Source organism: Archocentrus centrarchus, chromosome 17, assembly GCF_007364275.1.
Source record: "Archocentrus centrarchus isolate MPI-CPG fArcCen1 chromosome 17, fArcCen1, whole genome shotgun sequence".
NCBI lineage: Eukaryota > Metazoa > Chordata > Actinopteri > Cichliformes > Cichlidae > Archocentrus > Archocentrus centrarchus.
Window position 1 is genome coordinate 8,092,359 of NC_044362.1, and position 13,391 is coordinate 8,105,749.

General features: G+C 40.1%; 1 protein-coding gene across 2 annotated transcripts; it reads right to left on the reverse strand.

Moving 5' to 3' along the window:
- Window positions 1-4,094: 4,094 nt before the first annotated feature.
- hhatla (hedgehog acyltransferase like, a) lies at window positions 4,095-12,630 on the reverse strand. Of its 2 annotated transcripts, XM_030751738.1 has the most exons (13): window positions 12,463-12,630; window positions 11,366-11,493; window positions 9,923-9,990; window positions 9,711-9,824; window positions 9,256-9,276; window positions 8,811-9,005; window positions 8,077-8,286; window positions 7,629-7,800; window positions 7,144-7,288; window positions 6,999-7,034; window positions 6,709-6,910; window positions 5,618-5,759; window positions 4,095-5,351 (listed from the first exon to the last, which is right to left on the reverse strand). In XM_030751738.1, the coding sequence occupies exons 2-13, from the start codon at window positions 11,469-11,471 to the stop codon at window positions 5,209-5,211; spliced, it is 1,554 nt and encodes a 517-aa protein (XP_030607598.1). In that variant the 5' UTR covers window positions 11,472-11,493; window positions 12,463-12,630; the 3' UTR covers window positions 4,095-5,208. The 2 variants fall into 2 exon arrangements, with proteins under 2 accessions (XP_030607598.1, XP_030607599.1); XM_030751739.1 differs by lacking the exon at window positions 9,256-9,276.
- Window positions 12,631-13,391: the final 761 nt, after the last annotated feature.

Sequence of the window (13,391 nt, forward strand, 5' to 3'; positions counted from 1 at the left end):
ATCGATTGTGCATGCCTGCGCCTTTGGCCATATGTCTATGGCCACGGAGTTTACACAGTCTAATATGGTTTTAGGATATACTATGACAAGTTTTCACGAACAACACGTTCACAACTGGACAAAGGCTACAAATTCTTCATTGAACATTGAACACAGGTACGTGTCTTTGTCTTTTCTAGCTGTTAATTAATAGACTAGGATAGCATTAGTCAATTTGTTTGCTAGCTAACATTACGTGACCTTTCTGTTTTGCAAATAGAACATCTTTAGGCTCTAATCTTGATTAGATCCTTATAGTATAGACTAGGGTTGCCGCCCGTCACGAAAAATACGCAATCGTTTGTTATTTGGAAGTTAAATGTGGTTTCCCGGTGCTGCCTGAGCGTCCTGCAGTTTCGGTTGCCTACAGACAGACACCTGCGCATTTTTTTACTGTCCACCCGCTACTGCACCACGTCCTAAGAAATTAAACTCTTGCAAAGATACAGACGTGAGTAGGAAGACGCTCATCCCAGGTTGAACAGCTTCAGCGAGGATGAAAGGTGCACAGTGAGCCGTCTGATGTCAGGACATAAACACTGCAGACAAACAGGAACCTAGAAGACCCAGGCAGCAGTCACATTCATTCATCCCCCAATCATCTAAATGGCTATTTGAAGAACAAGTTATGCTAATAGATTAACAGTAAATAAATAAATATTGTCAAAACATATATATGAGCCCCCAGCTATTCAAAGATGGTAATGCATTTCTAACATAAGAGTGAATAGTATGTATGTAATAGTATGTACTGCTTTTCATATATGCCCTCTATATTATCTTTATAATAAAATTTTACTATTAAAATTTGCAGCAGCTTGAACTATTAAAGGAGTTATTTTGCATTACAAACATGTACAGGGAGGTGATTAGTGTGACTGTCATAGTTTGCAAGGTCACATGACATAATGAAATCTATGTTAAAATTGACGTATCTCACTTTGCAGGTCCTCTTCCAGATCCTCACATCATGGCCAGCAGGGAGAAACCGAAGGACACACGTCCACAACCAGGGATATACAAGCTGCTGCATGGAGTTGGAGGGGATGAGGAGCTTATCCTCTCAATGAGACAGAGACTTGATCATTTCTATCATGACATCTACATGGATGTCTTCTTCAGTGCAAAACCCTGAGAAATTTATTTAGTTTAATGTTGAAATGCAATTGATATGCCTTTCATAAATACATTTTCTCTGCCAATGCAAAATGGACCTAAATTGTGTATGTACTAATATATATATTTTTTACCATCACTGCTCCATGTACAGTGTTTAATATAATTAATAAATGTTTGCAAGAAACTGCCACAAACCTTGTTTCTTTGTTCCACAATGGAAGCTTTAATTTGAGCATTTTTTCTCCTCCATGTGCTCCATTGCCAAATGTGTAAAATGTACAAAAATATGCAATTTACATGTAAAAGATGTACATATGCATATCACTCAAGACAAGCTATTTACAAAACATTTTACAGAATTCTTCACATCAATTCATTCATTAATAGCTATTTTTTTAAAAAGCACAGGTTAGATGTACAGAGAGATTTGATTTCCAACACAGCTGCTTGCAGTAATGAATGTTCATCCAAGAAGTGTGAGTTGTAGGGAGGCTCTGACCTGGTTTGTCTCCTTTCAGACACTGTCACACACTGTCCTCCTCCACAAAGGATTTTAAAACTTGGCCCTCATCTCTCCTGATCGCTCTCCCTCAACAGACACGTATTTCTGTGTCCACTGGAAAATCGTGGAAACTCAAATAACACTAGTTTTTTGTTCGTTATTGGAACAGCATGGCACACTGTAGGAACATCTTGATGACTGACATGCTTGTTAGGTGGGCTGCTGCTGAGAAAGATGGACACAAGAAGAAGGCAAAAAGAAAATTATGAATCACAGAACATGGAAATGGTTTGGCATATAGCTTTCAGGTCAATATTTAAAACACTATTCTAAACAACAGTGTTGGAAGATGTCACTGATTTTTACATTAATATAGAAAGTAAACCTTTTAACATTACAGCACTGACAGGCAGCAGTATATATTTTAGCTACCTGTGGCTAAAGTTGATGTTAGCTTACTTTCCAATCAGAGATTGTTTCTTTTATACGCAGATACAGAATGATAAAATGACAATGCTGGATAACATTACCACGGCTAACTAACAAGTACTGTTATTGTTAACCTTACCTTTCGCTATATCATAAAGATGATGAGCATCCGTGAATTTTCCAGGTCTTGTCTCAGACAATTGCAGAAGAATTAAGTCACCTTGCTAGCTTAACTGAAAGCAATACTGTCAGTGATGACTATTTATTGTTTAGTGTAGATATTTTTGAATGAGAGGCTACTGCATTTAGCTGCAGACACGGATAATGAAGCTGACCCATTAGTTCTCCAGATTTTGGAGGAGGTGGCGTGTCGCTTGCACAAGTCTGTGTACCACACAAGAACTGCTGGGAGACCTGGATATTTGCTGCCCGCTGATGCCTTGGAGTCGTTTTTGCTTGCGAGTGTGTCAGTTACGGATATTGCCGAACTTTTCGGGGCTGCTAAACTGAAGTCAAAGGCGCAGGCATGCACAATCGATCTGCACATGGATCCTGAAAAGCGGACGAGGAAATGTAAAAAGAACAAAGGCTTGTATAAGGAAAAGGCAAAACAAATATATACATTTCCTGATGAAAATGCATGTGTAAGGAAAAGGAAAAAGAAAATTTATATATTTCTTGATGAAAACGCGTGTATAAGGAAAAGGAAAAACAAGATATATACACTATATATATATTTCTGCTTTTATTTCTGATTATGTCAGTTTTGGTCCTCCATATTGTTAATGAAAAAAACAACAAAAAAAAACTGTGCATTATATACACCAGCTAAAATATAGAAATTTAGTTCATATAGTAAAAGTGTTAGAACATTTTAATAGCCACATGCAAAGGGAAAGTAATCCGGTCTCACTGCATAGCATGCCAGCACAGTTAGTAGTCATTGGCAATGACTATACTGAGCCGCACCACGGATTGCGCAATCCGTGGTGCGGCTCGCCGGGCTGGTGCCTCACCGTTCGTCTCTTAGTATTTGACCGGCAAATGCAAAAATTCAGCGATTTTGAAAAAACTAATCTAAAAATGGTGTAGTTAAATGGAAAAGAACTTTAAAATACAAATCACTGAATGAATATAACCATTTAATTTATTTTTTAATTTAATATTTCCACGATGACAGGTGAGGCCGTGCCTCACCTGCCTCCCCTGACTGCACGTCACTGTCTAACAGTCACACTGCGATGAACACATAAGGAGCAACTTGGGGCTCAGTATCTTGCCCAAGGACACTTTGGCATGCAGACCGGAGCAGCCGGGAATCAAACCACCAACCTTCTGATTAATAGATGATCTGCTGTACCCCCTGAGCCACAGCCACCCCTAAACAACACTGCAGCACCACTGTCTGATTTATTAAGCATCAAACTTGTACTTGCAAAACAGTTTAAAGGCTACAATTCAGATGTTTAAAATCCATCACATAGCATTATTCATAGCAAAGCAATTTTTTTGTCACTATGCAAATACATTAAGATGACAGATTGTAGCTGCATAGAGTTTTATTACAGCAGTCATTATGGGCTGCAGCAGCATATAAAAATCACAAGTGTAACTAATCATGTTAAATAAATCTCTCTGCCAGTAAACCTCACCATGAAGCCAACAATGCTTTTTAGGTGTCATACTGTAATGGTTACCCACTTCAACAATTTCTTTTTCATGTTTCCAAATGTTAACACATCCACGTGAAAAGATTATCAGGGAAAATACATGACAATGCTTTTGTGAGACAACCTTGAGTTCAGAGAACATTTGATGTAAAGCGCCTTGAGATGACTGTTTGCTGCGATTTGGCGCTATATGAATAAAACTGAATTGTTTTTATCATCCATGCTGCAGACGTAAATAGCAGTGATCAGCTTTGGTCAAACTGGGCCATCTTGTGGTGATAGACGACAGTGTCTCACAAATCAGCAGCAAAGCCTTTTCATCTATTTAAACCAAATTAATTTGTTCAAATGTTTTAATACAGACCCTCCAGGCCAACGCACATACACAAAGATTTTCACTGCAAACAGCAACAAAACAAACTTGTAGCAGGAGTGTCCCCTCTGAATGAAACACAACTTCATTACAAGTCAAATTTTAAATGAACACTTTTAAAAGAAATACCCCAAAGTGGAGAAAAGCAATGCAATCTGTGTTTTTCTCTCTGCTTGCTGCACTGAAGACACACAGCAGGTTTTACTGACAGGCAGGATAACACCGACCCATATCCCCTGCTGTGCGTGTGGCCTTTGGAGTCGGGGTATTTGTCATGTGAGTGAGGATGATGGGCCAAAATCCCACACCTACACCTACAGCGATCTCCTGAGGACGGTATGGTAAGGCAATCATTCTCTGAAAGGTTTCCAGTGACTTAGCTACATTCAATACTTAAAATCACAGGAGATCTGATACATTCTCAAACTAAAATACAGTACTTTACCTTCACTTATAATTTTCTTAATAAGAGTAAAACAATTATACTGTACATTACAATCAGCTGCAAGCTTTGTGGAGGATCTCCACAGCACCCTTTCTTTGTTTTCTTTATTGCACTCCATTTGCGGCACCCCGATTTCAAGTTTTTTTTCAGGTTTTATCCTTTCAGTTTGATTACAGATTAATATGATTGGGGTCTAAGGCAAAGTTAACACCATCTCAATAAAATGAAAAATAATGATGGTGATTAAAAAAAAAGACAAAGAAGAAAAATAAAAATGCAGAAGCACACAGATCAGAGTAGTTTTTCCTTTAAAATACTATATGTCCTAAAGTACTTTTAGGTATATTTTCAGGGTTTTTTGTAATATTTTCAACAATCTTTTGTTCAGATCAATACAAATATAAAATGCACTGTCGGTGGGTTTGTGCCAAAGGATGTGGCGATTATCAACAGCAAGTGCACTTGCGGATTTCACAGTTTGAAACAGTGCCTCGCAAAAACACCGGGTTTGAACGATATAGGTGCTGACTGGCTGTTTACAGTCTGGTTCTGTTACAGTTCGCAAGGCTGAGGGTGGAACCACGTGAGCGCCCGTGGACCACTATGTCTGTGCAACTGTTTTTCTGCCTGGTTATTCTGCCTTTTCTTTGCCACCATCCACCGGCTTCACTGGCTCTGGGTCTTCCAGCAGGGCTTGTTGTCTCTCTCGTTCCTTCACCAGCTGCACACCACAGTAGGTCACGAGTAACACTGAGAGGGTGGACAGAGGAAAACCTAGCAATAGAACAAAGAAGAAGGAGGAAAGGGGAGCATGAGAACATCATAGAATGACTTTAAATCAGATGCTGCCGATAATCCTGTGACCAACCCCTGTCAGAGCTGTGTTAGTAAGAATCTTTAATTCCTTGCCAGAAAATCAGAGATGATGCTGAAGTCATGTGATCTACTGGAACATTAAGGACCTGAGCTTCTTTTTCTTTTCATGATTTTCTGTGTCGCTGAAACTGAGAGAAAAGCCTTATACTCCTGTTGTCCCCCACCTTTGAAAATCAGTCTTCTGCCCACCATTTTGGCAAACTCCAAACTGTTCAGGGAGAGAACGTTGTAGAGGACGATAGCCCAGAAGTTGGCAGCGTTGAACACGCCACGGATCCTGCGTGACATTGCTTCACCCATCGCACTCTTGAAACAGAAGACACACAAAAGAGCACAAAATTACAGTTAGCACGGTTCCTTAAAATGCTCCAGAATATCTAATAACTGTAAATCTGCTGCTATCCTACTGTGATATGTTTGATTGGTGCTCAGTCAGTCATCAGATTACGATCTTTCCTGATATTTAATAGACACTTTTCTGTTGCCTATTATATATTTTTAGATAGTAAATCCACTCCTTTTAGTAACGGCCGTTTTAATAAATAAAAATTATGCAAAAACTTTAAATCATGTCTTTCAGTTTAGTGTTGATCCCATTTCTCTCAGCTCAGTTACTGTATTAAGGTCCTTCAAAGTACTGATCCTAAGAAATATTATTATCCCTTTATTCAGGGATATTAGTATCCCTAATACTCAGATTAATTCAATTCAGTTTTATTTATCAAGGGGAAATCCACAACAGCAGTCACCTCAAGGGACTTCATACTGTAACTCCCAGGAACAATACTGGAGAGAAAATCCCACCAATTAGACAATTACCTATGAGCAGCACTTGGCACCAGTGGGAAAGAAGAACTTCCTTTTAACAGGAAGAGAACTCTGGCAGAACCGGGCTCAGGGAGGGGGCGAGGGGAAAGGGAAGAGGAAAAAAGAAGACCATGGAGAGACAAGGACCACTTTTACACTATGTCATCACAACAACTTTGCAGGTCAGTCCATTAGGCAGGGTGACACGGAGACTTAAAGGCAGTGCTCATTAAACACCAAGAATGGACTTTCAGTGATGTAGAAGAGATCATGCATCCAGAAATTAAGTGGATTATGATGACTCTGGAGGTTTGTGTGTGAGTTTAATATTTAAGATTTCATTCAACCTTTTTTGAAGAAATAAAAATGTATCGGACACAAATTGTTATTAAAGCTAGAATTTTCATGTTTGCATGCGTGCCTTAATGTTTGCCTTATTATTTCTCACCTCTATGGTAGAAAATGGTGGAAGGGAGAAGAACTTGGCCACCCACAGCTCAAAGTTGAGGCCAAAGCAGTTGAAAAAGGACCAGATATAAACCAACTCACATGGGCCCAGCCACAAGGTGGTGATGGCAAAAGTGCAGGTTGTTGCAAGAAGTTCTTTGAAGATTTTATCATGATTTCCACCAATGTAGTCATAAACATACCTGCACGCAACACAATGATGAATCAAAATCATCTAGCGTATACTACGTTCTGTTATTTATACCCATGAATTAAAATCCTGACACTCACTTGCACAGCCAGTCATTGATGCCTCTGTCAAAGTGCCTACAAAAGACACAACATTTCATAAGTACGTTCACACATTTTAGGGTTTTGCAGAATGAACCAGGAAACTGCACAGTGGTTTCAGAGTGCTGATGCAAGTCACACGTACGTCTCAGCGAAGACATAGAGCATGGTGATACACTTGGGAGGCTGCGGAGGGTCCAAGTGGTCCAGCGTCGCCACGGTGTTAACGACACCAAACATTACAGCTGATTTCACCCAGTCGTACACCAGGTTGGAGTAAGCCAGTCCAGCTGTGAATCGCATGAAATCGCATAGTAGCTGGTGATAAATATTGATCATCAAATTCCTATTTATAACATTATATTTCACAGTTTTTTTGAGGCATTTATTTAAACTCCCGAGAAAGGCCTGCAGAAGCAGATTAGCCTGATATAATTCATTTATGTGTGCTTCAGTAGAAAATATGATGTCTCATGATAATATTAGAGTATTCTTTTTCCATGGTTTTTCCAGCTTGGAATCCCTATGTGATTTAAGGACATAACAATGTTATTTGCAACCACATAAAAAAAAACAAGTGAACTCTAAGTATGAAAGAAAAAAAAAAAAGGTTCATATTTAAATACTCACCCAGACACCAGTCAGACAGCTTGGTGGCCAGCTTCATGTCACTGGGTATTGTCAAGATGTAAAGGTAGTGGAAGAAGACGTCCACCACGAGAATAACTCCCAGGTGCAACAAGGCCTTGGTGGTGATGTTCCACATCTCCCTCTCCTTACGGGTCAGCTGAGTGTTATTTGTCTATAAAATAAAAGCTTTCAGTAATACAAAAAACCCATAAAAAAGTATAATAATATAATAAATATAATCTTGAATATTTCATGATTGATGTAATAACATGTTCAGAATAGCTGAATTACATAAACTTTTAACTCATTTAGGCCTATAATTTTTTTTTTTAAATAAATGAGGCCTCAATACTGTCTGAGCTCAAATAACTCTGTTTTGATATTTTCTTTTTCTTTTTTCTTTATTTAAAAGTTTGTCTTTATATTAAGTTTCATTTTCAAACCTCACCTGGGCGTGATACCGGTCGAACGTCATTACAGGTCCAAAGAAGAAGAATGGGAGGTAGAAGTTGTATTTCACCAGGTCTGAGAATGTGTAGTTGCCATCCTTCTTCTCACAGTTCTCTAAAGCAAAACTCATACAGCGCATGATGCTGAAGCCACAACCTCCGTAGAACAGGATGTCTTGAAGGTTGAAGGAACCAGTCACCAAGGCTTCCTGGTGTGGGGAGGGTGTCAAAGTTATTATGAGCCTCAAATTTTGGTCACACAATATTTTGTCAGCTCCATTGTACTGTGTGGAGCATTATAGACACATTAATATTACGGGGCAATCACTTTTCTTAGAGCATGTTTATGGATGCGAGAGGTCTGTCTGGAGTTAAATTCAACGAATTTTCAAGTGGTTTCATTTTGTGTTAATTTCTAATCAAACTTTCTGATTTCCAGTGGGCTCTAATGACAGGTTCTTAGCCTGTGCCACCCCATTTCAAAAATCTTGGAAACACCCTGCCCACTCACCAAAAGAGGTCAAAACTCCAGCAACAGTTGTAGTAAAAAGAACTTTATAGTTTCAGCTTGTGGCATCCATTAGGATGATTAGGAAAAAATGTGGTGGTCTATCACAAACTGTTTACTACATGTATTGCTGGAGCTTTGGCATCTTCAAGCTGTTCCTTCCCCACCCTGTACTTTGGAAGTAGGTGAAGGTGTGAAACCTTTACTCTGCTACCATCCACTCACCTGCCAGGAGTTAAAGGGCTCCAGCTTGAGGGAGGCCAGCGTACTCAAGCCTGCTGCAAAGCACATCCATTTAATCTTGACCAGAGCCACGCTGTAGAGTATGATGCAATGAGACAGGACCAGAGCCATGAAGGTCCAGCCCATCGTTATTAGGACTGCCAAACCGCCATACACCCCAAAGATCAAGGATCTGTGCTGTGGGTAAGAAGGGGCCAGGATTTAGTGATAACAGGATGTGTTTTTTTTAACAATTCAGAATTCAGACAAACACATATGAAGAGTGGTGTTAGTATAATAAAACCGATGAACCTGAAAAAATGAAAATAGTTAAGGATGAAAGGATTAAATTATGGGGAAATAAAACAAATCTACTGTCCGCACATGCCTAGTTCAAATGAAATGCATGACAAATCTCATGAAATTCACACATTTTTTTTAATGTTACCTTACATCCATTTACACCAATCTTCATTGTAAACATGAAACAAGACAGAAAACATGTTTAAAACATGATCAACTGTTTTAAATATGTCAATATATTCACAGAAACGACAACAACAGACAGAAACTCAACATCAAAGAATGCAGTTCATGCTCACATTGTGGGCAGTCAGTCTGTTAGGCCTTGGTGCTCAAATATAAAGCATGAGAAACGTTTTGTTTTAGAACAGAATCACATTTCAGTTAATAAAACTACATTTGTTTAAACAGCTCAACGCCTTCTGTTCACATCAGTGGAACGCGGCTTTGCATGTAACATGTTTCTTCACATGTGAGCACACGCACAGACAAACAAATATGTATTTCATACACATACATACAGTGCAGCATTTACAAACAAAAGGGCCGTGCACTTGTACATGTATTCAGTGAATCTCATGAGCATTCACACCCACGCACCTTTGGAGCTACCAGGGTAAATATCTTGGCAAAGATCACATGACCAGTGAGCGCAAAAAGGATATGATTGCGGAATGTCGAGAACCACATCGCCCATTCGAAGTCCGCAACATCCTGCAGCAACGGAAAATGCTTTAGTATAAAATGGCAACCACCTGTTTAACATGGGATTGTGCATCCATATAGTGACTATATGTAAAAGGAGGAATTACCATTTTCCTGCCAAAGTAGTGCCATCCTGGTTTCACGCTTTCTTTAAAGGACTTTCTGTTTACATTCTCTGAATAAAAAAGGAAAAACAAAACAAAACAGGATAATCACCAACAAAATTCAAGGATTTATGCTAATGTGTGTTATTAATAATGCAAAACAGCTTTAGGTGATGGCAGAACACTGTAAAGCCTATATGTTGGGGAATCCGGGCTTTGAGCAGCTTTGTTTGGGGGATTTTTATATCATCCGAATAATCCTCTGTAAGAAAAGGGTCCCGCAGGTAGTCACAGATTTAACAGCTTCAGTGTATTTGTTGGATTAATGTGAATTTAAGGGGGTGAGAGAGCTTTCAGTCCATTTTATAACACCAGATATTACATAATACACTCACTGCGGAGCTTTCTATTCTGAGGCTGACATCTAGTCATACGGACATAATCTTGTTGCGGGAGATTAGTTTTCTATGTAACCTGAACAAAATGCTAACATATACATGACAAAAATAACACCAAAAACAATCACTGTCATGATCAAAGCTGAGGCATTCAGTGTAGCAACAAATGTGATTTTGTAGCCACGGCGGCTCCTCCAGCTTTGGCTGACTGTACTAATGGGCATGAAAAAGGATCTCAAAATGTAAGGGTCAGTCGGGAAAAGCCTCTTGCTTCTGGGAACACAGCCAGACTACTATTACCGGTATACAGGGCTACTGTAGCATGAAGACCTGAGCATTACAAATCACCATTTTAAGAGACAGAGACCGAACACTTCAGAAAAAAAAAAGTCTGGACAAAAATGATGATTGACAACAAGACTGTGTGACAGCACAGACAGTGACAGACAGCACCAGTCACCAGATTACACTCAGTCCATTTACATCAGTGTGTGAAGAGGCTGACTGAAGCGTTTCATATTCTGAATATTATGCAAACATTTGGGATTATTTCAGGATAAAGAGTTTGGTATTAGTTGGCTCAGTGTAACTTTGTCAGAAATATCTCCATCAGGAAAATAATTAGAAAGTAAGTGGACCATTTTTAAATTGGCACCACACTAATAAGAACATGCAGGAGTTCCTCGGGGGAAAGCAGTCTCTTTTCATCTACTTAATGAACTTTGCACCATTTCAGGTTAAATGGAGCGCTGTTATAGATGTAGGACGTGGCTTTTTGAGGCTGTATTTAAATTGCATTGAATTTAAACTGTATTGTTATTTGTCTTTCAGTTAGATTTATCTGATCATGAGTGGAATTTGGCTCATAAAGCTGGTAGCAGGTGCATAAACGTGTCCACTCACTCTGACTTCAGTGAATATCAGTGGATTTCAATTAACCTCTATAAACCTTAAAGCACTGTGATATTGATTTTTTTGGACTTTCTCAGTTACACTGACAGCCTGTGTGTGTGTGCTCTGGACATCTCTTGACAAGTTGTGCACTCACCACTCGAGGCTTCAAATATCCAACTGCCTGCCCATATCACGGCCACAGCAAGTACTGCTGTGTAGAGATACAGCTCATATCTAGGGAGGGCAGTCTTGATCCCCATGGTGAATCTGTACGCTGGAAGCCTAACGGGTTGAAAAGCAATCAGCCACATAATGTTAGACCGAACTGAAGGGAAGCAGTGTCAGTATAAGTCAACAGAAAACAAAACAGAGAAGTCTGAGACAAATTAGCTGATAGGTTTAAAGGGTTTCCTTTGCTGAACAGGGTCATTCTCAGATGATTATTCTTTGGAAATTGTTACATTTTAGTGGCACACGTGGGATTAAATATGAGGAGAAAGTCATCAGTACAATTCTTTTTTTTTAAATTTATTTATTTTTATGGTAGATGCCCTTGGTGATGTTACCCAGTGGAAAGCAGCTTATAGAAACTATACACCCACAAAAACGCTTTAGGTTGTTTGTAGTATTTCATGCGTCAACACAGTATTAGCACAAGTTCCTCACGTCTGAGACAGACCAGAGTGCTTCAACGAGGTGATATTTTACTAATAAGCCTCCAGGATCGACAGCCCAGTGACTTAAATAGGACTGCAGAGCTCTGGCTCCTCGGAATCAGCACCGTCAGCTGCGCAACTCTACCTCTCCTTCCTATTATAGTACTGTCTTGCAGTTGGTTTGCTGTACAGCAGGGCAGCTGCAGTGCTATGTGATCTGAGAGGCGCTGGGGACTCACTTCACAGAATAATTAGCTCTTACTGGAATGACCAAGAATGGTGCACTGGAGTGGGAAACAGTTACTTTCAGGTGGATAGCCCTTGTACCTGGATGCGTGAGTGCGTGCGTAGCAGGTTCATGTGGCGCACTTTGAGTTGAACTTAAAGGAGTTGGACTAACAAGTGTGGCATGTCCGTGCCAAGATGTAACCATGGCTATGCAGATCCCCCGCAAAGCGCCCTGCATACAAATTCAGGTTTACTCTTTCAGTGGTCCGTGCACACAGAGTCGATAACACACCGGTCGTTTACACTGATTTTGGTGGTTTCTGTTATATTTATCACTTTGCATAAATAAAAGACTTGTTTTACTAACCTTGTGTCCGCTTCACACTGTCAGGAGGAGGGAAGCAGCGTTTACAGCCAGTTCTTCAATATACTAAAGAAATTGGGGAAAAGCGGGTGGCGGCAAAAGCAAATTTCATTTCATTCGTCTTGCTGGGGGTTTGCCGCTGCTTCTGATCACCAGCCTCTGCCAGTCAGGATGTTGCGGACTCAACGAAAGGAGGAGGAAGAGGAGGAGGAGGGGGGATATATTTATCCACCACTACTGTACTGCAATGAGGGGTGGTCCACACCGAGCACATCGGATCTTACTCACAAACAACCGAAGACAATGGTTTATAATGGCAAGAAAATAAACTCAATCAACAGCAATTAACTGAGAGCCATTCATAAATAGAATGGATCTGACTTGATGAATCACACACAAACATTAAAAGGGCAATGAAATATAAATTGCTGATCCAAGTCACGTTTTCCAATTGGAAGCGACAAAAGCAAGGTTGCTATAATTTGGAAAGAATCCGTCTATTTTCAGCCGCTTATCCAATTCAGGGTGGGTGCTGGAGCCTATCCCAGCTGCCACGGTTCGAGAGGCAGGGTACACCCCGGACAGGTCGCCAGCGTGTCGCAGGGCTAACACAGAGACACGGACAACTGTTCGCACTCACATTCACACCTACGGGCATTTTAGGACCGCCAATTAACCTAATCTCGCTAAGTGCATATTTTTGGGAGGCGGCCAGGAGAAAACACAACCTCAGGGTGCCCGGCTGATGGTGACTTTGAACCCTGGACCTTCTTGCTATGAGGCGGTGGTGTGAACCGCTGTTCCACCATGCTAGCCTAATTTGAATGAAATGTTTTTGGCACACTGTGGTATCATCAGAGCTTACCACATTATAAACGTATCAATGCTTAAGGAATTTGGTGAATTTTCATATATTGAGTCAGTGCTTTCCC

What these genes read in the sequence shown, in the direction of transcription:
- hhatla (XM_030751738.1), bottom strand. Translation starts at nt 11,471, where the DNA reads ATGGGGATCAAGACTGCCCTCCCTAGATATGAGCTGTATCTCTACACA. An exon ending in GATATTTGAAGCCTCGAGTG is followed by an intron (nt 9,991 to 11,365) that starts GTGAGTGCACAA and finishes TTTTTTATTCAG; the next exon opens with AGAATGTAAACAGAAAGTCC. An exon ending in ACTACTTTGGCAGGAAAATG is followed by an intron (nt 9,825 to 9,922) that starts GTAATTCCTCCT and finishes CCGTTGCTGCAG; the next exon opens with GATGTTGCGGACTTCGAATG.